General features: G+C 40.1%; 1 protein-coding gene across 2 annotated transcripts; it reads left to right on the top strand.

The window, feature by feature from the left end:
- The first annotated feature begins 3,215 nt into the window (after positions 1 to 3,215).
- LOC149069084 (putative inorganic phosphate cotransporter) lies at positions 3,216 to 24,888 on the top strand. 2 transcript variants are annotated; one of them, XM_089251122.1, is made up of 10 exons: positions 3,216 to 3,879; positions 12,115 to 12,338; positions 14,033 to 14,272; positions 14,389 to 14,572; positions 16,022 to 16,149; positions 16,392 to 16,541; positions 21,645 to 21,777; positions 22,879 to 23,034; positions 24,224 to 24,309; positions 24,530 to 24,888. In XM_089251122.1, the coding sequence occupies exons 1-10, from the start codon at positions 3,810 to 3,812 to the stop codon at positions 24,743 to 24,745; spliced, it is 1,587 nt and encodes a 528-aa protein (XP_089107248.1). In that variant the 5' UTR covers positions 3,216 to 3,809; the 3' UTR covers positions 24,746 to 24,888. The 2 variants fall into 2 exon arrangements, with proteins under 2 accessions (XP_089107248.1, XP_089107249.1); XM_089251123.1 differs by lacking the exon at positions 3,216 to 3,879 and adding an exon at positions 5,763 to 5,821.
- The last annotated feature ends 400 nt before the right edge of the window (positions 24,889 to 25,288 follow it).

Here is a 25,288-nt window from a genome sequence, read left to right as displayed (position 1 = left end):
TTCATTGGATTGAAAACGTGTCGCGGGCCATTTAAGTGCTCTAAAATAGCAAAATAGCACCCTGGGTAACAAATGATTTGTAAATGTGCCGGGGGACACTTGAGAGATCTCGGGTCACACTTTAATGGATTGAAAACGTGTCGCGGGACATTTAAGTGCTATAAAATAGCACCGTGGGTAACAAACCATCTGTAAATGTGCCGGGGGACACTTGAGAGATCTGGAAATCTGTCGCGGGCTGCTCAAGTGATCTGAAACTGCACCCAATAAATAAACGGGAGCGGTAGCCCAGTTTGATAAGATACTCGCCTAAAGTACCAAAGGATGTTTAGAGGTGTCGCGAGTTCGATACCCGGAAAACAGCGAGTTCGTAGTTGTTAGAAAACTTTCCTGACACAGGAGTACAACAGAAACGGCGACTTGACCGCAGAAAAAATTTTTACCGCAGGGAAGCCCCCATCGAGGGGTTAGCGCACCAACCACTCCATGAGTATAAAAAAAACAAGCCTGCCGTTCGGAATCGGCAATAAATTGTAGGTCCCAGTCTAATTAACCCTCGTGTGCAATAGAAAATGACCGCGATACTTCAAAAATGATCCAATGATCGAAATGATGAATAAAAGAACTGAATAATCATTAGAAGAAAGAAGCCACTGAAAAACGATGGCTAGGGCAAGTGAGGCTCTAGTAAATGATGGTTGAAACGCGCGAAGGAGCAGCTGCTGAATGACCGTTATGGCGAGTGAACTGCAGGTAAATGATGACTAGGTCAACTACAAAGCCATACATACACTTCGTAACCATTTCTCTGGGGAGTTCCTGAAAATAAGCGACTGGTGAATAAAACTAAAAATAAGCCGACTTATGTGACAACGAAACCTCTCGTAAATAATGGCTAGGAATATGCAAGGAAGCGCTGTGGGTAAACGATGGCTGACGAGAAAAGGGGCAAAACCTGACGTCTTCAAAATGCTTTGAAAAAAATTACCACTGATTCCACTCATTTAAATACGCCCAAAAATGCAAAAAACCTGGCGTAATTATTACGGGTCACTCAAAAAATAACGTAAATATTAATGTTTCGAAAGCCAGTGGAAGTCATAAATGAATTTAAAAGTCCCGCAACCCTAAAGTTGCGTCATTCAGACAGTGCATGATCAGATACGGCACAGAAAAAGAAAGGAGAAGAAAAATACACAGAGAGGCGATGAGTAGCCCACTGTTATCATTTCTAATAATTTTTTTGCAACTTTAATAATTGCATTCCGCCGCTAATTTTTTTGTTTTCATTTGTTTTTGAGTGAGGTCAGTATACTTACATGTTTTCATAATTTTTTGAGGATAACACCTTAGGACCCTTTCCTTGTGAGGCACAAGCGAGGGTGAGTTATAGCTAAGGCAAAAAAAGCCACTACCAAACTACACATACACCTCGTAAATATTCCTCTGATGAACTGCTAACTATTGGTGATCGTTGGAATGTGCCATGTATGTGTTCTGTATCTCTGAGGAATGTCAATTATGTGTTTATAAGAAATGTTGCTTTCGAATTCGGAAGCAAAAAAATTGGCAGCATGATACAATGGGAAATTTTGCCTGTTATATTATGCGTGAGTTTTTTAAGGCTCGATTTCTGTCTGTCGAGAAACCTTTTAAGTGGGAGATCGGCTCGCATCTACGCCTTTAAGTTGAAGAACCACACACAGAAAACCAACTTCAAGAGGGCCAGAAGCTGCAATTAGGCAAAGAAGCTGAAAGCTATGGAGAAAAAACTGCAACTAAATAATGGCTAACGCAAATTTAAGTGGGTAAATGATGGCTAAGGCAAATCATCTGCAAATAAATGATGGTCATGACAAAAAAATGCTGCAAGTAAATGATGGCTAAAGGCAAAAAACTGAAAGTAAATGATGGCTAAGCCAAATAAGATGCAAGGAAACGATGACTAAGGAAAAGAAGTTGCTAGTAAATGATGGCTAAGGCAAACTGCCGGTAAAAATGATGGCTAAGGTAAATAAACTGCTAGTAAATGATCACTGAAGCAAAGAACTACTGCTTTCTTTCTTACAAACCGAGCACAACTCCAGTCTATCATCATCTATGGGTGATTTACTACCTAGTGAGTTGTGCCGGAAGTGTAACTGTATCTGCACCTAACAGCCAGAGTGCGTATGTAGTGTTGTGTTTGATTTTTCAGTGCCGCCATCTATATCTCAGAATTGAAGTGAATGATGTGTTATGATTGAATTACATTTGTACTGTTTGTAGGTCTGTTGCTCTCTGTGGCGAGACTTTTTAAAGGGGAGATCGGCTCGCATTCACGCCTTGAAGTTGGGAACCACAGAAAACCAATACTACTACTACTGAACCACGCATGCACCTCGTCCATATTCCTCTGCATAACTTCTAAAAAACTAGGTACTTGTTGGAGTGTGTGTGTCCGTGTAGTGAACCTAACACATGTTGTTTTTTTTGTGTGTAATGCTTGTTGTGTGCTTCCATCTGCCACCAATTTAAAGCAAAGAACTGCAGGTAAATGACGGCTAAAGTCAGATAAATTAAGGATAGGGAAAAGAAATTGCCGGGATATAATGGTAAAAGCAAAGAAGCTGCAGGTGAATGACAGTGATGCAATCGCGCAGAGTAGCTGCAAGTAAAGTAAAAGATGGCTGAAGCAAAGAATCTGCTAGCAAATGATCACTAGGACCAACAAAAGAGCCGCTAGTAAGTGATGGCTAAGGCATAGAACGCGCTGGTGAATGATCGTTCAGACAAGCGGCTCTCCACTCTGAGGGCATGGAAGTCAAGAAAGCGGAGACTTTGCGAAATACTGCCGATCAAGAATTCAATGCACGCAAGAGGATATCCAATCTTCGGGGGAATATATGGAGCACACGTGAATACTTTCAATGTAATATACCGACTGTACAATACTGACGTATCTGAATATACATTCTGTGGCAGATTTTATCAGATCTGTACAAGAAAGTAATCGACACGGAAAACAGAAAAAGGGAGGAGGAGGGGATCAATGATCTTGACAGAGATTTATCTTTCCGCTTTCTTCTCCATCTCGCTATCCCTCACTCACCCTGGAAGGAAAACCCGCCATTTTTCCAACTAGAACAATCTCAAAGTCAACCAACCTTTTGCCAAGGGGGGAAGGTCCTTTCTTCCGTTATTGACAAAAATATTGGTGGTCCACAGTCTGTTTTAATTTCCTTCTGGAACAATTTTCGCCCAAGCTTAAGGTTCACGTTTGCCGGGACTTTGGCGCTGTTTCGGTGGGATTTTATCGCTATTCGTTTTCCACCCCAGATCCAAAGTCGACGTCAATAAAAGGAATTTATTTATTTTTTTGGCGATGTACATATATAAGGAATCGGGTTTTTAGTCATTGGCGGTGTTTTTTGCAACAACAACGACGACAAAAAAAAGGTTTCTTTGCCGCTGATGGTGGAGGAAAAAAGCATCCCGGCTCATTACAGGCGTCGAAGCCATTATCATCACAGCCATTATCTATGCTGTGGCTTCCACACGTTCCGATCAGTTTTTTATGCTACCATTTATCGTAGCCGTTATTTGTTTGTTTGGAAATTCCGTTGTGTGTGTGTGTTCGAGTGAGATTTGTTTATTTGTGTATATTTTCTATTGAGAGAGCAAATGTGAAGGGGAGTGTCCGAAATAAACCCTTCCTGCCACTGACCACGCATTTGGAATATTACGAAACATTCTATCGTAATTCGATTTCGGGAAAGAGGATTTGAAATTTATTGTTCGATGAACTTTCTATCGACTGGATCGTATCGATGGCCGTCTACGATGTCGATGAGAACACTCCGATTTTACCGGATGCGAGAAAAAACGGCTGCTGCTCCAGTGAGTACCGAAAATCGATCTTTTATAGTTAATCGTTTCTGTCCAAATTTTTATGAAACACACATATCTATTGATTTATTTCGATCTGTTACTTAAAAAAATGCCAAAACCGCCACCGGTGGTTTATTTGGGAAGGGGGGGGGGTATAAGTAAACCAGTTTCATGGATAAGTCCGTCATTCATAACCTTAATAAATTTTCAATCATTATCACTGACGAATATGTAAAAATCATACTTGATATAGTAGCCCATTGAATCTTGTTGAAGTTCCAGATGGACCTCGTGGCACATCTGTATGAATGAAATGTTCCGGACTCTGCCACGAAGTTTTTTCTGGAAGAAATCTCGGCAACGGGATATGTCCAGTGGCAAAGTTCTGGCGTTCATTCAGGCACATCTTTCCGTCGTTTGGCCGTACGTGATCACCTTAATCATGGCTACTGCCGCCAGCTGGAGGGACATGTGCTCAAGTCATGAAAAGCTACTGAACCTCTACCTCAGTGGCGTAACGCCGCAGTACTGAATATCTCCAACACAGGTCTTTCTCCGGACTGTTCTGCTATTTTACTCGGTGCAAGCAACTGATATCCGAGCACGCGCTTAGTTCTTAGTTTTAAATTTGTTACTCCAAAATATGGGACTAATGGCTTGAGTGTTCAACAAACTTTGAAATTTTCTTACATTTGACGCATTTTAATTTGAATCATTTTAAAAAAAATTGGTTTTTCTTTTTACTTTCTTCTAATAGATTAGAAATTTCATCCGCTTGAAGAATTCGGAACCTTTGCAACTTGGCACTTTTCAGGAATCCGTTTGGTGTCTTTTTTTTTCTTCTGAAATTTGCGAAATTATTCATTTGGTGACTTCTTTTTCAGGACTTCGAGCATTTTTTTCTCTTCTTCTTGTATTTTAAAATTTGTATTTACACGCTAAGAAATTTTTTTTTATCTTGGTTTCTTATTCAGAAATTGAAAACATTTTCAGTTTGGGGACTTTTGTTTTTTTCAAGAATTCAGAACCTTTTCATACTTTTGCACCTTTTTTCCTAATATATTCCATCTTTCCACCTTTTTTCCATATTCTTCGGGTATTTGGTCTATTTTCAATTTGATGTAGCCTATTTCTTATTTTTCAATAATTGTAATCTTTTCTTTTTCATGTTTTGGCAACTTTTTCGATTTGGTGATTGTTTTCGGAAATCCAGATGCTTCATAGTTTAACGCATTTTCTTTTTCAAGAATTGGAAATTTTTTTCAAATTTTTTGTTTTCCACGATTGTCAAATCGTTTCGGACTTTTCAGTTTCGTGCCTTTTTTAACACGTTAAGAACTTTTTTGAATTAACCACATTCAAGACATTTTCGAGACTTCCTAAGCAAATTAAAAAATTTTCTTTAATTATTTTTTTACAACATGAATTTTTTTACATGAAATTTGATGCCTTTATTTACAACTTTTCCAGTTTATATTAAACGCAAATTTTTATGATAACATTTATATTCCTTATAATGAATGAATATCCAATTTACCGTGTCTAATTTTGAATTAATTCAAATTCAATATTTTTGTTACAGGACAAAAATGCATTAAGATAATTTATCATCTTTCAGTACGACACAAACGCAATAAAAACATTTTATTGCTATTTATAAAACAAACGTGCAAAGTCCATACTATACTGTATGGAAAAGAAATCGGTCGTAAATGTGAAAATAAAAATGACGATTACGTAAGTAATAATGAGAGGAAATGTAAGACAATGATAAGACAAAAAAAAGGTAGTAAAAATAGCTTATTCTAATACGTTCCCGTGACATTATTTTATTGTTACCATAAAGCACTAACTTAAATAGTGAAAAGATAATGATCCGAACGATCCCTGTAATACGTCTTTTGCTACACTTGAAACATGGTGGATGAAAACGCGTGCTGTTCGAGATTCGGTAACATGATTTTTTTTTTTTTCGTTTTCATTATTGTCTTATTGCATTGTCGTGTCAAGAATATGTGACATCAAAAATTATATTCAAGTCATATTTAGAAGTTTATAAATAACTAGCTGTAATACCCGGTGCTGCCCGGGTTTTCTTCAATTACTGGGACGATTGTAAACGCGACAAACCATTATAAAAGAATAAGCTATTGCACATAATGATGAAAATTGTTTGTTCGGGTTCGAAGACCGTCGTCCGTTTGAGTTCGTTCTCAACGTTTCTCCTACACTAGTGGTTTGGCATCATCAGGAGAAACTGGATCAAAAGTGTACTTTTGATGTGGGACTTTTGATCCAGTTTTATCAATTCTCCTGATGATGCCAACCACTAGTGTTGAGGTTCTCAAACGGACGACGGTCTTCGAACCCAAACAATTTTCATCAAATGATGGCCACGAAAACCTTATCAACTATTTATTGTACATAATACTGGCAGTATTAAAGGAGTCACCAACCATCACAAAGGCATATGCATGTCTAAAACGTATTTTTAGGGAACCATGATAAACAAAGTAAATATTCCGAAAGTCATTGTTGAGGCCCAGGAACCATTGTTGCCCGACATTTTTTTGCCCATTTCGGGCATATTCTCAGCTCTGAAGGACTATCGTTCAAGTCGGGTCACGTTTGATATATTTGCAAAATTTGGCAATGATAGATCTAAAATTGTAAATTTGTGTAGAGAACATACACACACACACGTGCGCACACATACATATACAAACAGAAAATTAACTTTATATATATAGATTGCATGCACATTCAACAGTCAAAAACCTAATGCATTGCCCCAGAGACAAATTATTTCATTTGCCATTTTCTAATAAACTTATGAAAAATTCATAAAATATGATTGTTCAACCAGGGGCCCACGAGGCTAGGGCCATATGAAAACCATATTCTTGAATAGAAAGTATTGTCGAGTGCTTTTCTAAAAATTTTCTAGTAACCTGTTTGATAAAAGTCTCAGCAATGACTTTCTTCTATATATTAAATTCTCTTCAACAATGTTATTTGTAATCTTGATATGTTTCTTTCGTATTGTTGATATACACTGATATGACAATAGTCTTATTTCATCAATATTTGAAATGTGTTTTGGACAATAGCACGTCAAAAGTAAGGCCTTCTTCACACGTGGATACTAATGTTGCCTATAGATCAGTGTCCTTCAATCGCTTCTGGTCCGTGGACCGCTGCCGGCCTCGAGACATTTCGATTGATCTCTGATCTCTTCGTCACTCGAGTATCGCAATTACAGAAATATTTATCCATATTCTTGTGCAGCGGCATCTTAATGAGTGGGTCAACAAGGGCGCGAATGAACAAAGGGGACCAAAATCATCGAACACTGTTTAATTCTTAGTTAATTGAGAATTTTCGATAATTCCGTATGTAAATAATGCAAGATTTTCATTAATTCTGGATTTTCAATATAATAGTTCTACAACTCAAAGAGAATATTTTTTGTGTGTCATCCCATTATACATATCGAGGAAAGAGATTTTCTAGATGAGTTTTTGTTCTTCAACTTTTCAACCTTTTATTTATTTATTTATACAATATTGTTGGCCCTGAGGGCCTATACAAGAGGATTCGAACGGTGGTACCACTTGCGGACGGTGAGAATAAGTGAGAAATTTCACGGACCGTTTTGCATAAACGAGAGAAATAATTGCCGACACGGCGGAAAAATAAAAATAAATGCAAGAAAACTTTCTAGCCCCTCTTCTAAGTTATATTTTATCATGCGAGAAACATACAGAGTGGGTTGATTTGGGACGCCTGCTGTCACCTGTTGAGTAAAGACAAAACTATTTGCTTTAATCCTACATTGCATACAGTTGCCAGTTGATGACATCTGCTTTTAATGTTTCTTTTCCGTTGACAATTAGCAATTTCATGTTTGAGACATTCATTGTTCCTATTTTTTTCATTTCGCTCGAAAACCTTTCATAGATGGCAGTAAAACTCCTCGATTGAAAAAGAAATGTAAATCTGTAACCTTGTCTCTAAAAAAGAAAAATCACGCAATTAAGGGTTGAAATGTTTTGTTTGCATTTCTCTTTCTACGTTGAAGTTTGTAACCCGATTTTGTTTTTCTTTCTATAGTTAGAATTACAAAGAAGGTGATACAGGGTGATCCTAAAAGTATACTTCCAGTTAAAAATAGTTTCCAAATAACGTGTAGTGCTCAGAATGATATCATGTCATTTATGTTTCAAGGGGTTGTGCAGTTATGAAACGTTGTTGCCCTGTCTCTTCTGATGCCAACAGAAAAACATTTCATGTTTCCAAGCGCATTATTAGCTGAGATAATCGAAAACGGAGGAGAGTTGGGGGAAAAAAACAGTTGAAAATACTGAAAAACCATTTTACCCGTATTTAAAGGATTTTTTCGAATTTCCCTCCGTTTTTCTAATTCGAATATCTCAGTGAATATTGCACTTAGAAAAGGGGGGGGGAGGTTTCTGGCATCGGGAGAGACAGGGCAACAACTTTCTAATTGGGTTTTGGGGCACACGGGGATGTATAAAAAGTTTTTTTATTTATTTTAATAACTATACAACCCCTTGCAGCGTGAATGCCGTATCAGAGTAGTGCGCGTTATTTGGAAACTTTTTCTAATTGGAAGAATGCCTCTATGATCAATGGTTCGCCAGTGAAATGTCATATACCCCGTTTGCTATGCACCCTGTATATTTGGAAAGTTTAATAGCACACTTATTTTGTATGCGACTTTACGTCCTCTTTAAGACCTTTTACTATGTTTTTATGTTTAACACAAAATAATTTTGCGACAAACTTAAAAACATATTAAACAATATTATATGGTACACAAGATTTTCATTGGTATGGCGAACCTGTTGGTGAAAGATTTGGCGAAATGATTGTGGACCGGCAGGAGATTCCTACTGACCGGCACCGGGCTGCAGACCAGCGATTAAAGAACACTGTTCTAGAATAATAATGCCGAGACGAACTTCGGAGAGCGAAGTTTGTTGGCTTCGAAGGGAATCGAACTCTTTTCCTCTTGCAATCATAGACGCCGGAATCTAGGGGGCTGAGGTAATTTGATCCCCACCCCCTCCAATAAAGTTTGTTGGAGGAGGGGGGCTGAACTCCTCCAACAATTAATGAATATACAATGCACAACGTCCTTCGTAATCCTGAGTACGCGTTTTGAGTCCCTTATATACGGGACGACTGGCAACATTCAGTATCTCTCCCCACCCTCCCACCAATATTTTCTTCATGTCGGCTCCTCTGCTTGCAATAGGTCTATATGCTTATTCGAAGACCAGGATAATGTGAATTCTTAAATTGATATGGCCTGCAATGAAGAGTAATGAGTTTATCCAGGTTTTCCACCCCCCCCCCCTCCATTGTTTGTTGCCAACGCAATCTAGTTTCGCATGATATATTTTTTTTGGGTATCGATGCACGTAGCAGTTCTGTTGTTATCGTGTCCTCATTCGCGATAGGTTCACCCAGAAATGTGTAAAGAATGCGTTTCCTTGTACTTCTACGTATCAGGAAATGTATGTGCGTGTGATTCTAAATGGCAAACGGACACTTTTTTTTCGGATGACGTGAGTAATGTCTAGAGTACAAAATGCATACGTTGCAGCTGTTTTTCGTGTCAACAGATAAAATACTAGAGAAAAAGCCTTTTCATCCTCTCCGAAAAAAATAACCGTCATTATCTCTTCTCGAAGATGGCATAATATCAAAAATGGAAGTGAACCGCCGATTATTTTGATGATAGAGTGACATAATCGTTTCCAGAAAAGGTGCCGCAGCCAGTACTTGAATAATCTCACCATCGACCCAATCAATTGAACATTCTTGATTGGAGAGTCGATTAAAAAAATGAGAAAGAACAGCCTGTAGATCATAGTTTCCCAACCTTTTTTGTCCCATCGCCCCCTTCTTCAGAATTTTTTTTTCTCCCATCGCCCCCCAACGCAATTTAACCCATAGAATCCTATGTTATACCCGTAGCTTCCATCCCCCCCAGGGGGCGTTAACGCCCACGTAGGGACTCACTGCTCTAGACCAACCGTGACCCCCCTCTCTGTCCCCCCCCCTAGGGGATATAAACTGGTTCGTCTCGGGAGACGTGGGCCACGGTGGAAAATAAAACAACAAATCGCCCACAGCAGGACTCCTCCCGCACTTCCCCCATTTACTGTACAAAAAATGACATATCAAATACATAGATACGGGGGGTACATGGGCGGGTGCACAGACGCACATCGCCGGCAGGCCATGAATGGGGCCTACAAAAACTAGTTATATACAAGTTACAGATGCGTATTATCCACAACATATCAAAAATATGATTACATCACAAATTCAAAATAGCATGGGACTTATAAATAAACTACACTACACATATATCAAGACAGAATAATTGAATATCTTTGACCTTGTCTTGGCAAAGGAAATCGAAGGACAGTCGAACGTCAATGTCCATGACTTACAGGAAAGAACAGCCGTCGTCGACACAGCCTTCAGTTTTAAACCTGGATGCTTCTGTTGTAGAACGTAAAGTCGGGTTTTCCTAGGAGCAGATTTTCTGTGCCGCGAACAACGGGAATCGCCCAACGCGACCCGCCGTCCACTCACCGATAGGAAAAGCGGTACGACCGTTTTCATACAGAGCGCCACACGCCTCGCACCAGCGCTTTTCCCCGGGCGTGGTTGGCCGACTGCTTCAGGAGTCAAATGCGTCGTGCGCCGCGCGTTCCGCCGATGTTCTCTTCACTTTTGTTGCGTTTTCTTTACCTTTCTTTCTGTCACCCTTTTTTTAATATGCGAAATGACAAAAATAAGTGAATATGCAACGACAGAACAGATTATGCGCAACGCTAGGAAAATTCCCAGACGCGTAGCGTGATAAACTTACACGTTTCTGCTGACGCGAAATGGTCCTATTCGGTTCACGCGGTACAAAAATCCTCTTAGGAAAATCCGGCTTTAGAGTCCAATACAATCGTAAGCAAACACGAGGGATCCACACATATGAATGGTGGTGTTATCGTTGGATCTTATTTATAGATATACCATTTATATTTATACGGAAAAATGCACCCCCCCCCCTCCATTTGGCACCTAGGTGGGGAAGAGTCTTCTATCTGTGAATAAAACACTGGTTTTATCACTTCGAGTGACGTGTAATCATTAAAAAAAAGCAGGATAGGGAACAGTGATTAGCTGATATGTCGATTAGATTGATACAGCGATAATACTGACGGCACACTTCGCTAAACGATGGCGAATGTGTTTGCCAAGGATTTCAAAGAGCTAGTTCTACACCCATTGATACAAACGCGTTGTCCAGGGTCTTTCGCGACGAAATAGGAAAAAATGATTAAAAAAATTAGCCTACTCAACACACGTCTGGATTCAAGCACGTTATCTATCCAGAGAGTATACCATCTTCTGATAATAAGGGTGTAGGCAGGAGTGGAGACATAAATTTCAGAATCCAGCGAGATCTTTCATTCAAGATATGGAGTTCTTTGTTAGTAGATGAGCATGTTTCATTTTCAATTTAAATTTCATCAACTGCGTTTGGTTTCTGTAGGTACTCAAAACATGATTATTGTGTGATAAAAGCACTTGTATGTCCGAAATGTTGACAATACCCACGTGTATTAGTTTAAATATACAGTGTGTCCTGCAAGTGCCAGCAAGGCCTTCGTCTCATAAGCCGTCCGTCGTAGAGGTATGATTCCAGTTTAAAAAATGCTCAAACGGCGTTCAAATATTGCCCTTTACACTGTATTTTCAGAGTGTATAACAAAATGAAAAAAATCTAAATTTTTATACGCGGTCCACCTGTGCTCTAACTTCCAATTAAAAAGTTGTTGCCCTGTGTCTCTCTTAATGCCAACAAAAAAATTCCATGTTTCTAAGTGCAAGAGAGACATTCATAGAGATATTCGAAAAACGTAGAAAATTTGGGAAAGAAATGCGTTAAATGCGGGTAAAACGGTTTTTCTGCACTTACAGGACACCCTGAATAAAAATTATAATTAGGCATTCATAATTTGTGGTCCAAACTCTGGTTTTAAATTATTTCGTTACGTTACGTCAACTCAACGGAAGTGTTGCCGTTTTTCAGTCAGGATTCAAAAACGTATTTTTCCGTGTATAAGAAAAATTGACTATTTGATGTATTACAATGGAAACGCGTATAAAAATATGAACGTAATTTCTTCATGTATATTCCAGGACTTCCAGCCCGTTACGCTTTGGCCCTCCTAGGGTTCTTCGGTTTCTTCAACGTCTACGCCATGAGGGTCAACCTCAGCGTCGCGATGGTTGCGATGGTCAACGAGTCGGCCTTACACAGCGATGGTGACGACTCCTTGATCGCCTGCCAGGAGCTCCTACCGCAGGTCGCGACGCCATCGCCCGATATGGCTTTCAACGATTCTGCTGATGTCAACGAAAAGGTGATTGATTAGAATTTTTTTTACGTTATCGTTAAATCTTCCGCGAGGGACTACTATCATATTACAACGAGTTATCTATGCCTCCTCGAAGACGCGATATAATGCCCATTTACGCGCAAAACTTCGTATTTTAAAGAGTTATGCGACATTTTATTGTGAGTTTTCTGATTTAAGTCAGCTGTTGTCCCTTCTAATGTCTTCTTCAATTACGATGCTTTCTTTCTTATTGTCTACTTCAATCACGATGCTATCCTTTCTGATGTCTACGTCAATTCTGCTGCTTTCCCTTTCATTGTCTACTTCAATTCTGTTGCCTTCCTCTCATTGCCTACTTTAATTATACTGCTGTCCTTCCTAATGTCCACTTCAATTCTGCTGTTTTCCCTCTCATTATTACTTCTATTCTTATGCTGTTCCTCCTAATGTTTGCTACAATTCTGCTGATACCCCTCCTCACAATGTCTGATTCGATTCCCCCCACCGCTGCCCCTCCCAGCGTCTACTTCAAGTTAAAATAGGATCTGTTTAATTTCCTATGAACAAAACTGTCTGTAAATAGACCGCTCGATGTCCGCTGGTCCTCGCCAATTCAGCCCAAAATATACCTTGTTAAAGGCGGTACCGAATTCGAATTGATGTACTAATACTGGATTTTGCTACCCCTCCAGGGTAATTTACAGATTACTTTGCTTCTAAGCTGTAAGGATTGGGTTTATTAAGAGCTGTATCACTATCCTAATACAAATACAAATACAATACCACAACAGGCAAATTGCCCAACGAGGTGGCTGACTTAAGAACATCATGGATCCCCGAGCCATTTTTTGGAGGCCCTACCTACTACTGCTACACCCCAAATGCACCCCCCCACGGAACCCCCCAACGAACCCGTACATGCGGGAATGTGCGTGTACGTGTAGTGCAACCTGACGTAAAGTTTGTTTCTGTGTAATGTTTGTTATGTGTAGTGCTGCCATCTGCCACCAGTTTTTTTTCTAACTATGAGTGAAGTGTTATGATTGAATGATTTACCGTTGTAGGACTGTTGCTCTCTGTGGCGAGACTTTTTAACGGGGAGACCGGCTCGCATTTGCGCCTTGAAGTTGGGAACCACAGAAAACCAACTTCAGCCGACCACCACTGTGGGGTTCGAACCCGGATCCTCGCAGCGCGAATCCGTCACTATAACCACTCGACCACCACAGCGGCATCCTTAGTCTTATATGTTTTTTCGGTAGAGGAGTTGTGATCTGGAATGATGGTCGTTATCGGATTGAGAGCTGCACACCTATCAGTAAGTCGAATCCAACATGAAAATTCAGACATTTGCCATTTCCACTTCAAGAAAAGGAAGACAGATTTTGCAGCACCTCAGCATAACACAAAACAAGAGTATAATTCTGACAACATAAATATGTTAGGGCCACGCATTTGCAATACACAACACGTTCCTGCGTGTACCAATTGGTTGAAATTCCCAAAGAAATGTTTACGAGAAGCATATACGGTTAATTAGTAATAGAAGTAGTTGAAGTCAAGACAAGCATACAAATTTTCAGTGACTTGTTAGCATACAACAACTAAATTTTTACCATTCTATAACTTATGGTCAATGGTTGTTTTTTCCCCACGTCCTTCTCAAGTTCTTCCCTCGACATAAAGACACTAATTTTCTTTCGCTGTTTTCGTTCCAGACCTACGAAGGAGTTTTCAACTGGGACCCCACCACCCAGTCCATCATACTAGGCTCGTTCTTCTACGGGTACGTCGTCACTCAGATTCCTGGAGGTGTTATGGCCGAACGGTGTGGTGCGAGGTGGTTGTTCGGTATCGGAATCCTCGTCACATCCGTCTTCACTATACTCACGCCACTAGCGGCTCATGTCGGCGTGACGGCTCTGATCCTAGTCAGGGTCACAGAGGGTCTGGCAGAAGTAAGTTACAGTCTCTCTGAACGATCGATAGTGACTATAAATCAGGATGTATGTGTGATTTCTTGTGGCGTCTCCAACTATCATTTGCTCATTATTAACTATTATTTTCAATAAAGGGAGTCACCTTCCCTGCTGTCAATTCTCTAATCGGTCGATGGTCACCGAAGATGGAGAGAAGTCGCCTTTCGACGATGATCTTCACCGGAAGCCCCGTGGGAACTGTTCTGGCAATGTCGGTATCCGGGGTCCTGGCAGAGGCTGACATCCTTGGGGGGTGGCCGGCGATATTCTATGTTTTCGGTGAGACTTTTTGACCTTCAGCATATCGATTGGAAGCTTTTCTTGTGTGGTGTCAGAGAGTTTCAAAACGAGACCAGGCTTTTGTACAGGTCTCAGGTACCATGAACCATGACACGACGTAAGTCGCATCCAATCGATAAAAAAACTTGTTTGCAAAACTTGAACAGAATTTATTGACATGAACTGACGATTTTTAAAATGCAATATCAGGAAACTGCTAAAAATTTGCAAAAGTAGTTTCTGCAACAATTCGTAATACTGACCACACACACAAAAATTTGGGAAGAATTTCTATTGCGGCACTTAATATTACCGGCAGATGACGCTGCATAACTTTCTGCAGGTTTTCTTTTGAATGTATTTGCGTCGGGCCATAATGATTTGAACGCATGCTCCCAGATATACTGATCCATACATCATGATAAAAGGCCTGATTCGAACTGCTGAAATTTTGGATTTCCTGGGGGAACAATTCAGTTGCCCCGTCTCTACTAACTGTCACCCTGTTCGCCGGATTTATACAAAGGCCACAACAAACAAAATGCCCATAAATAATTACAGAATTCATGAGAATTCGGCATTAATGAAATAGATAATTCCAGAATTAACGAAGATCAGAAATGATAAAAAAAATAATTCCAGAATTGGTGAAAGCTTTCAGAAGTCTGTGGTCCTCCTATTTTATTGAGGGCTCTGGGTCTTTTTGCCCACAACTTGAAACAAAAATGCATTTAGTCGCCATGGGCGGAGATACGGGGGAGGGGCATGGGGGCAATGCCCCTCCCCCAGCCTCAAATTTAAAGCCGACTGTGATCTAATGTATTCACATATATATATAAATTGACATCATATCATTCCCCCAGACTTTCAATTCTATCTCCGCCTATGCCCTGAGCAAACATCTATTTTTGTGATTTTTTGTGATCCTTCTGTTATTTTGGGTGACAAATGGCTAAATTTTCGGCGATTTTTTTAAAATATTTTTGTCACTTCTATTATCGTAAGTGCGGGGCCCGGCGCAACCACACCTGTCCCAGTAGGAAGCCCAGACTACGATGCGAGATTGCAGAAACCTATGTACAACCATCGTACCTATATTTACTAGTGTCGTGAAGCCATCTGTCGGCATGATGTCGTACTAAAGGTATGAAAGCTTTAGTAGCTGAATTCCAGGCTATCCCGCAAATCTGCTGTCAGAATTATTTTTCATTAATAACCTGAAACTGCCTTGTAACCAGGGCCGTCTTAAGAGTATCATGGCCCCCCGGGCCAAGTGATTTTTCTGAGGCCCTTCCGAGAAAATTCTCAGAAATCTCAACCAGATCTCATTTTTGTGAGGCCCCTTTTTCTCTTGAGGCCCGGGTGGGCCCATGCCTTAAGACGGCACTGCTTGTAACACCCTGTATTTACCAGAATTACAGTATGTTTCGATACGAATCATATTTATAGGTATGATAGGATGCGTATGGTTCATTTTCTGGGCGTTCCTTGTATATGAACGGCCAGCTGATCACCCAAGAATCTCGAAATCTGAGCTCCTATACATTCAACAGAATCAGGACGATCCAAACCGAGAGGTGAGTTGTTGTTCACGATCGTTTCTCGAGATGTATTGCATATTCGTTGATCAATGTAATTATATACATTTTAGCGAGACCCTCATCGATGAACCCGTATCATGAATAATCGATTGACCTGAGATCGACGCCAATTTGTGATTGCATTTATTTCGCCAGCATTATTGTTACTATCCTGAAGATGCCAAATGCTTTTAAGAAGTGTATTAAACGAGATATTGTTTTCCTTTATCAATTTCTAGCCACCACCTGTGCCTTGGACGTCCATACTCACTTCCGTGCCGTTGTGGGTCCTTGCTCTGACTCATTTCGGTCACAACTGGGGCTTCTATACGCTACTGACAGAGATGCCCACCTATCTGGCGAATGTTCTGCATTTTGACATTAAAAAGGTAAAGTTATTATCTCGTTATCGGTTTACTTAATTCCCCAAAATGGGGGGAAACCCCCCCCCCACAGTTTACTGCCATCTGTTGGTGATGTATTGAAATAACAACCCTCTGAATCCAATGTTCACTATTATGTTCAAAGTAGACATATCGCCATCTAGTGTTTATATTGTGTACTAGAAACATCTGTAAGATTTCAATAGTTAGGGGCCATTCAAGTGTTACGTCATCATCACGTAATACTAAGTTCTTTGGCGGGTCCCAAACCAGATTTTTAATTTTCACGGGCCCCTCTGTAATGAATTTATAGCATGAAAAAAAAGATGGTTATTGTCCCGGATCCTGTCAACAGTGCCGCCTTAACGCATGGACCCATCCGGGAACGGCCAGTGGGGCCTCACAAAAATAACATGTGGTTGCAATTTTCGAGGAGCATACATGTAAATTTGCCTGGTAGGGCCTCAGAAAAATCATTTTTTGCCCGGGGGCCCATGGGACTCTTAAGACGGCCCTTGCACCCGAACAAAGTAATATGTCTGAGTCCCCAACCCCTTCTAGATAGAAATGCTCACCTAATAATTTGCAAGATAAATAATAAGAAAAATAGTTCACCAAATCCTATTATTCTGGGCCCACCCCCCGGGTGGACCCTGGCCCGTAAAAGGGCTGGGGGCTGCCTCGAGGAAATAGGGGGGGGGGCCGACAAATAATATAAACATACCTTGCATGATAATAAATCTTTCCCAAGACACCCTGAGAAGGCGCGCTACGTCCTTGGGTGAACCCCCCATAGGCTCCTTCCGAAAAGCAGGGTCACAACAGGGTCGATGCTTAGTCTGTCAAGCAAGATCACATTTTGGCCGCCTTTGTAATGTTGAAGGAGGGTAAAACGTTTAAATTAGTGCCCTCTCTGGTCCGGCACCAAGGGCACTGGACCCGCTTGCTTCCCCCCTCCCCACTAGTTGCGGCCCTTCCCACAAGAGTAGGCAGGACTGCAACTAGATGCTTATTCAGTCGGGGCAAGCACGCATTTTGGTGCCCACCCCCTCTGATTCGACGTCCGGGTCACAAGACCCGCCTGCTCCCGAGGGCCAAATCCTATTATTCAGAGCCCCCCCCCCCGGGTGGACCCTGGCCCGTAAAAGGGCTGGGGCAACCAGAGTAGAGTACTGCCTCGAGGAAATAGGGAGCTTACAAAAAATATAAAAACCTATTTTGCATGATAATAAATATTTTCCAAAAGACCCCCAAGGAAGTCTGTCCCGGTGCCCCAAGAATGCACGCTACGTCCCTGGGTGGACCCCCATAGACTCCTTCCCAAAAGCAGGGTCGATGCTTGGTCCTAGAAATGCTACCAGGTGTAAATTACAAACTTGAGAATGTATCTAAAAAAAAAATACCCAATATAAAGTGTGATTCATCAGAAATAAGATACCTATCGGCAGGGCCGCAACTGGATACTTGGTTAGCTGGGGAAACTACTCATTTAGGCATGCCCCCGTAATGATGAAGGATAGGTTAAATAATGGTTAAATTTGCGCCCGGGGCACCAGACCCGTCCCCCCACTAGTTGCTGCCCTGCCTATTGGTGATATTATTATGGCCATTATAGGATTCAATGGTTCCTCCTTGGAGTGTTGGTGCAGTTTTTATCTCATCAACCGTTCGTCGTAGTGGTATGGTTATAATTTTCAAAATTCTCAAAATATGACCAAAAATCCCCCTCTACGAGTTTTGAGGATCAAAATACAGTGTACACAAAATAAAAAAAAATTTAAATTTTTATACGATCCCTCTCCCCTTCTAACTTCCGGTCTAATTGAAAGTTGTTCCTCTTTCTCTTCTGAGCCCAACAAACAAATTACATGTTTTTAACTACATTATTCCCTGAGATATTTAAATTGAAAAATCAGAGACAGGTCCGGGCTCAGGAGAATTTCGCGGCCCAATACAAAAAATAGAAGTAAAGGAATCAAGTTTTGGAATTCCATGACACCCCCACCCCTCCACACAAGGGTGGGGCTGACAGATAGGATCGTCTTAAGAGCATCATGGGGGGGGGGGGGCCCGAACCAAGGGATTTTTTCAGGATCTACCTGAAACATTCTCGAAAAATCCAACTTCTTCTCTTGAGGCCCGGGGTGGGAGAGGCATGCGTTAAGACGGCACTGCCTAAGGTTCGCATCAGGCGTCCTCCTTTTTCAGTTTTGAATCAGGTAACCCTATCTGAAGACCACATAATCCGTATTTTCACCTATTTGTTCGATCATCCATATTGTCCGAATGTTTTTGTTTAAAGAAATAATTGTTTTTTCTACATAAAATCGATTATTGCAAATGTACGAATTTTGTTACCGAAATTTTTGTCCACATAAGAAACCTTTATGCTGAAAAAATAAGAACTCTCTTTTTTTTCATCATCGCATGAGTTGCCTGAAATTTCAAGATTAGATGGCAGCACTAAGAGTATATAAATCAAGCCTCAGAGTCTCTGTCGTCTGCTTCTCTCTAGGTTCCTTGTTTTGGACGTCTCCTTGTGTCCTGGAAAAATTACCGAACTACTTTCAGTTCTGTTTGTGAGCTTAGCTTGTAGGGAACTGACTTCTTGTCTGTCGTCTGCTCATTTAAGATGCTCTGTGTTTTCGACTTCTCCTTATGCTCAAATAAAATAACCGAACTTTCTGTTTAAATTTCCAGTTCAGTTTATAAGCTTTGTTTATAAGGAACTAAGAGGAATAAACAATATAGTTTTTTTTAATTATGCTTCATCACCACGAGTCACTTTTAAATTTGAAATTAGATGGCGGCACCTACTGTAAAGTATAGTGTGGAAATTCACTTCTCACGATCTTACCTGTCGTCTGCTTATTTGTAGGGTCCTTTGTTTCGGATGTGTTCTTGGGTCTTGAAAAAAAGAACTGAACTGGATGTTTGATTTTTCAGGTCAGTTTATAAACTTTGTTTAGGGCTCATTCAAGTATTACGTCAGCATCGTGGGGGGGAAGGGGGGTTTGAAGGTTGCTTACGTCCTCAACCACCCTTTTTTGGAAATATTCTAAGCTGCTGACGGAATTTTGTTGACGGGGGGGGGGGTGTCTGTGTTTTGCTGACAAGGGGGGGGGGTAAAGAATTGCTGAAAATCTTCTTACGTAATACTTGAATGGCCCCTTACACATCGAAAAAAGAAGAGATATACTGTCATCTATTGGTTAGTTTGCGGTGCTGTAGTGGTGGGTTGGTAAGATGTGGAGTTAGAGATGGGAAAAATTAAGGGTACATGCGTTCAAACCCACCCACCTCCAGAAAATTACAATTTGCCGCTGTGGTGGTCGAGTGGTTATAGTGACGGACTCGCGATGCGAGAATCCGGGTTCGAACTCCACAGTGGTGGTCGGCTGAAGTTGGTTTTCTGTGGTTCCCAACTTCAAGGCGCAAATGCGAACCGATCTCCCCGTTAAAAAGTCTCGCCACAGAGAGCAACAGTCCTACAACGGTAAATCATTCAATCATAACACTTCACTTATAGTTAGAAAAACTGGTGGCAGATGGCAGCACTACACATAACAAGCATTACAGAGAAACAAAAAAAACTTCGTCAGGTTTCACTACACGTACATTCCCGTATGTACCGATTCGTTGGGGGTTCCGCGGAGTGCATGTGTGGTGTAGCAGTAGTAGGTAGGGCCTCCAAAAAATGGCTCGGAGATCCATGATGTTCTTAAGTCAGCCACCTCGTTGGGCAATTTGCCTGTTGTGGCGTTGTATTTGGTTCTAGTAACAACCTTGATTCAATATTCATCATTATTAAGTTTCTATAATGAAGTGTTGAGAGACTTACTGTTCGACGAGAGATGGCAGCTGGGGGGGGAGGTTCAACTAGTTTTTACTGGAGAGACTATTTTATCTAGAGGGGGAAGGAATATATTAACTTTTTTCTATAAAATGCGTGGATATTCCTTGCTTTTTGAAAGCAGCCGAAACTTGAATTCGTAATCCTTACAGAGAAATAGGGGCTAAAAATCATTTTTATATTTATGAATTATGTGCTATGATAATTATATATATAAATATCCAACTCACATATATAATTCCACATCCAACATTTTTTTTTCTGTGAAATGCATTCTAATTCACTGAAGATTTGCAATAGCCCTTCATTTCCATTCCAGTGCAACTTCTACGTAATTTCGGTGACGATGATTGGCATGCTCACGATTGGCAACGTTTTTGGTAGTTTTCCGTACATTTAGGGGATATCTCCCTCTCTCTCACACACACACACAAATAACGATACGAGTATCGTTAACACGAGGAAATGCACGGCATTGCCTTAAGATGTGTCTCTAATAATCAGCAAAATTCGCTAATTGTAATTGAAATTGATGTAAAAATTTCGAATGAGCGGGGAATGAAGGTATACTACCTATATTACTATAACTTAATATCGTATATGTAACTCGTACACATCCCACCCAGCCTCCTAGGAGGTGAAGAGAGGAAGTTGTCTTGCACAACACAGCTCAGCTCTGGGCGTGAGCGGTCCTCAATCAATCAATCTTACACATCATTTTGTTGAATTTCTAACGAATCCGATATATGCGGGAATGGTGTATTTTGACACCATGGCCTCTAACGTATAAATGTTGTCAAAGAGTTGATTGTTTCGTATTCTTGTTGGTGTTGCCGTCTTTCATATTTGTGAAGTGAAGATGGGAAAATGCGTGAATTTCGATATTATGTAAGTATCGTGTTAAAGATCTGACTGGTCTCTGTGGAGAGACTTTTTCAAATAATGGATAAAAAGGGATACTACAAATCTGCAGTGAATTAAAAGATATTTGTCATCGTTGGGCGAATAAATTTGTCACAATATTCGATGACAAAAGGGACAAAACAAATGCCAGGATGGAAAAAAATATGGGTAAAACTTGACCGCAAATTTTACCTTTTACCGCAAAACTTTTAAGCCTTGATCATAAAGTTTAAAGCTCATGTTATGGCTCTCAATAGAGACAGTGATTTGGCTGTTTTTATAATTTTTTTGGGTGATATATTATTGATTTAAAAAATAATAATTGTCATTGTATCAACAATAAATTATTACAGAATGGAGCCTTGTCGTCTCTGCCGTACATTCTGCACGCGGTGTTCGCTTGGTTTGCGAGTTACATCGCCGACAAGTTGAGACAGTCCAATAGGCTGACCATCACGACTATTCGGAAAATTATGAATTCGATCGGTAAAAAATATTATACTTCATAAGTTGTTCGAAATCAAAAGTATCAGTTGATTTTTTTGTGTGTGTAAAATTGTGAACATTTCATATACAGGGGGTGTCCCAAAATTGATGGGGCCCATTTGAAAAATGAATAAATAATGAACGGGAAGCGATGAACAGTCAGACAGAATTTCGAAATTAGTAGCAACTCTACGAAACAGATGACGCTGCTAGTGTATAGAAAAAAAGCAGAAATATTATATTTTCACAATATCCACCGTTCGTGGCAACAACGTGTATAATCAGAACGGAATTCGCAGCAACCCGTACAAAAGTGTCTGGCCTGAATTGAATTCAGAATTAATCACCGAGTCTGTTAACAGTGACGCTGCAGTTTATGAAACTAAAATCCTGTATTTTTAAAATCCCGGATGAGACGTTTGCATGGATTTCTGCGAATTTTGTTCCAGACGAATTTTGCGAAGGCTACGCAAGAGGTTCTCGACTTCTTGTAGCCGTGACCCAAATCCAACATCATGATCAAATTCGCGACCCATGGAACAGTTTGTTTTTTGAATTAGTGAAACGAGTGACGCAATAAGTGCATTTATTACAGGACTTTGGATTTGTACCCCTTACCTCATCAAGTTACGAATCAAGTTTTTATCGTGACCAGCGGGTTAAGAACCCCACTGGCTGCAAGTGAATTTGTACGACTTATCTCGGAAACCCTTGCGAATCAAGTTTCGGTCACGATACACAGCTTAAGAACCTCTGGCTGTAACTTGAAAGCTCGGACAAACCAAATTTGGTTGACTACCCGAAGGTGAAAAACCCCTAGACAACATTATTGCTGCCAATGGTGGATTGACAATACAATATTAACCAATGTATATTTTAGTTTTGCACATTGCTGCGTCATCTGATGCGAAAATACGTAAATAATTTTGCAATTCTGTGCAACTGAAAATTCACTGTCTTCTTGAGAACTTAGAGCTGCAAACACTTTATTTCTGTCGCTTTACGTTCTCTTTTTATACATTTTTTTAATATTCCGTCAATTTTGAGACAACCTGTAAATACAGCGTTTATAATCTTGAACTTCTATTGTGTTGTCCGCAGCCTTCTTTGGTCCAGGGATCTGCGTCTTGTGCGTCGCTTTCGTCGGCTGCCGACCGGCTCTCATTATAGGTCTTCTTTGTTTGGCCTTGGGACTCAACGGATTCATTTACTCTGGATTCAACGTCACTCACGTTGACATGAGCCCTGATTTCGCAGGTGAGATTCTCATTTGTGTTCATGGTTTTTCTTTTCATTGTAACCACACACAATTGAAAACTTCTCATTGCTTTCATGCAAGGGTGTCCGGGAAAAAAAGTGTCCCAATTTTGAAATTTAATAACTTCAAAACGGTTTATGAAAAAAAAAAAAGCACTGTTGCTTATTTTTCAAACTGCCTGTAAACTGTTTATAGCAATAGTCAGTTGAAAATTTCATCGATAGATGACACTGTGTTGATTCGGTTCAAATGCACAAGATGAGCTCTGCATTTAAAAAACATTTTTTTAGAAAAATCTTTGCGATCAAAGGGATTTGAAACCGTAATTTTTTTCCCTCTTGGGGACACTTGAAAGCAACGTTCTAGAACCAAAATCCCAAATAAGAAATTATAAACCTTAATCATTAAAGCATGTGTGACCATTTCAGTCAATGAATTCCAAAGTATGACCAAAATGTGATTGCCATTGATGTTGGGCATTTTAAAATGTTTTGATGGTAATTTCAATGATGATGAATGTTTGTGCTATCAGTGGACACGTCAACCCGAGTCCGACGACCAATGAAGGTTAAACGACTGTATCGCTATCTATCGTTGAAATTTGTAAGTACACGATTTCGTCAAGCCTATCGATTGAACTCTCACAGGCTGTGTGACAAACATGCAAAAACAATTTTTTGTTATTCACCGTTTTTAGGATTTCAGTTTCGAAGTTGGCTTCCCTTCTGGACACCCTGTAATACGTGCGTGTTTTCTCTGTTTGCCACTAAGTGGCGCACCATCGTTGCATTGTGCACTGTTAAAAAAAATGTAGGGGTGAACAAAAGTCATTACCATAAAAATTGAGCAATTTGTTGCGTTTTTTTTACCAAACAAATGTCATGAATTTGTATTCATTTTGCAATTTAAAAAAAATAAAACAAAATAAGTTTAAAACTTTCACGGATAGGTGGCACTGGCTCTTGCATCTATTTTTTTTTTATTATAACGCTCATAGAAAAGGATGAAAGAATTAAGGAGGGGGAAATGCGATTGTGAAGGTTGCAGCACAGCTTTGAATTGGCCGCAAGAGCTAATTCAACTTTTACATATAAAAGGCGCGACTTTATTATGAAAATCACTATACCTATTTATAGTATATAAGGCAAACCTAGATGTATATCTCAGATATCCTATGTTATTCAACAGGTACACTGATGGGCATCACAAATTGTATCGCCAACTTATCCGGTTTTCTCGCACCATACGTTGTCGGAAAGATCACCAATGAAGGAGTGAGTATCAAGAAAAAAATTTATTACCATAATTACTTACGGTAATTATTTATCTAATGTCCTTATCTTTACTACATTGCTGAATTAATCGGGATGTTTCCTCTTGAAACTGCTTCCTCCATCACTTTCTTGATCAGATATTTCAATACAGTATATTTTTAGTTTATAAACGATAAAACTTTTATTCACCTTTTTTTCCATCTTGCATGTATCGAAACAGCAAACTCTACACAACTGGGGTCTGGTGTTCGCCATAAGTTCTGCAGTGTATTTCTTCACCGGTATCATGTACAACATATTCTGTTCTGCCGAGCTGCAACCATGGGGTCTGGGACTGAGGTTAGAATCAAGAAAAAGCAGTGTGACCTCCAGCCAGTCATCAACGACCGCAAAAACTGTGAGTGACAAAAAACTGCAGGTTACGTCTTTACCTTAACGTTGTTGCCCACCGGAGGAAAACGAAATGTTTTCTCAAAAAGAACTAGCTCTGCAGCTTGTTACCGACATACTATGTATACATCCGCTTTTCTTACCAAACGTCACGTATGTACCGCGGGAGATAATAAACAGGGGTTTTATTTAAAATTTTACGTGTCTTATTTTGTGTGTGACATCTAACACTTGAACATTTAAAAAAAACGATAACACACTTCTTTAGCAGACGCAGTGGAACAAAAAAAACGTTCGTCCATTTTGGGCATTTGCCCAGCTCTGGCAAACTTTTGAACTAGACTATAAATCAGGTCCTGTTTGGTATATATGCAAGATTTGATGGCGACCGATCGAAAATTGTGGATTTGAATAGAGAAAACACACACAGAAAATCAATTTTATATTGTACTAGAACCCTCCCTTTTCCTCTTCACAACATATCTTGTTTATTTCGTCCCACTTCATCAGCGTGCTATGGAAAGAGACGTGTGAAAGCACCAGCTTACTGAAGAAGCGAATTTTAATAAAAATAATGATAAAGCAACAA

This window comes from Pholcus phalangioides, unplaced genomic scaffold, assembly GCF_987345545.1.
Source record: "Pholcus phalangioides strain wild (caught in Gottingen) unplaced genomic scaffold, Ppha-v1.0 ptg000024l_1, whole genome shotgun sequence".
NCBI classification, from domain to species: domain Eukaryota; kingdom Metazoa; phylum Arthropoda; class Arachnida; order Araneae; family Pholcidae; genus Pholcus; species Pholcus phalangioides.
Note: the sequence above shows the minus strand (reverse complement) of the source record. Positions and strands in the feature narration are given on the sequence as shown.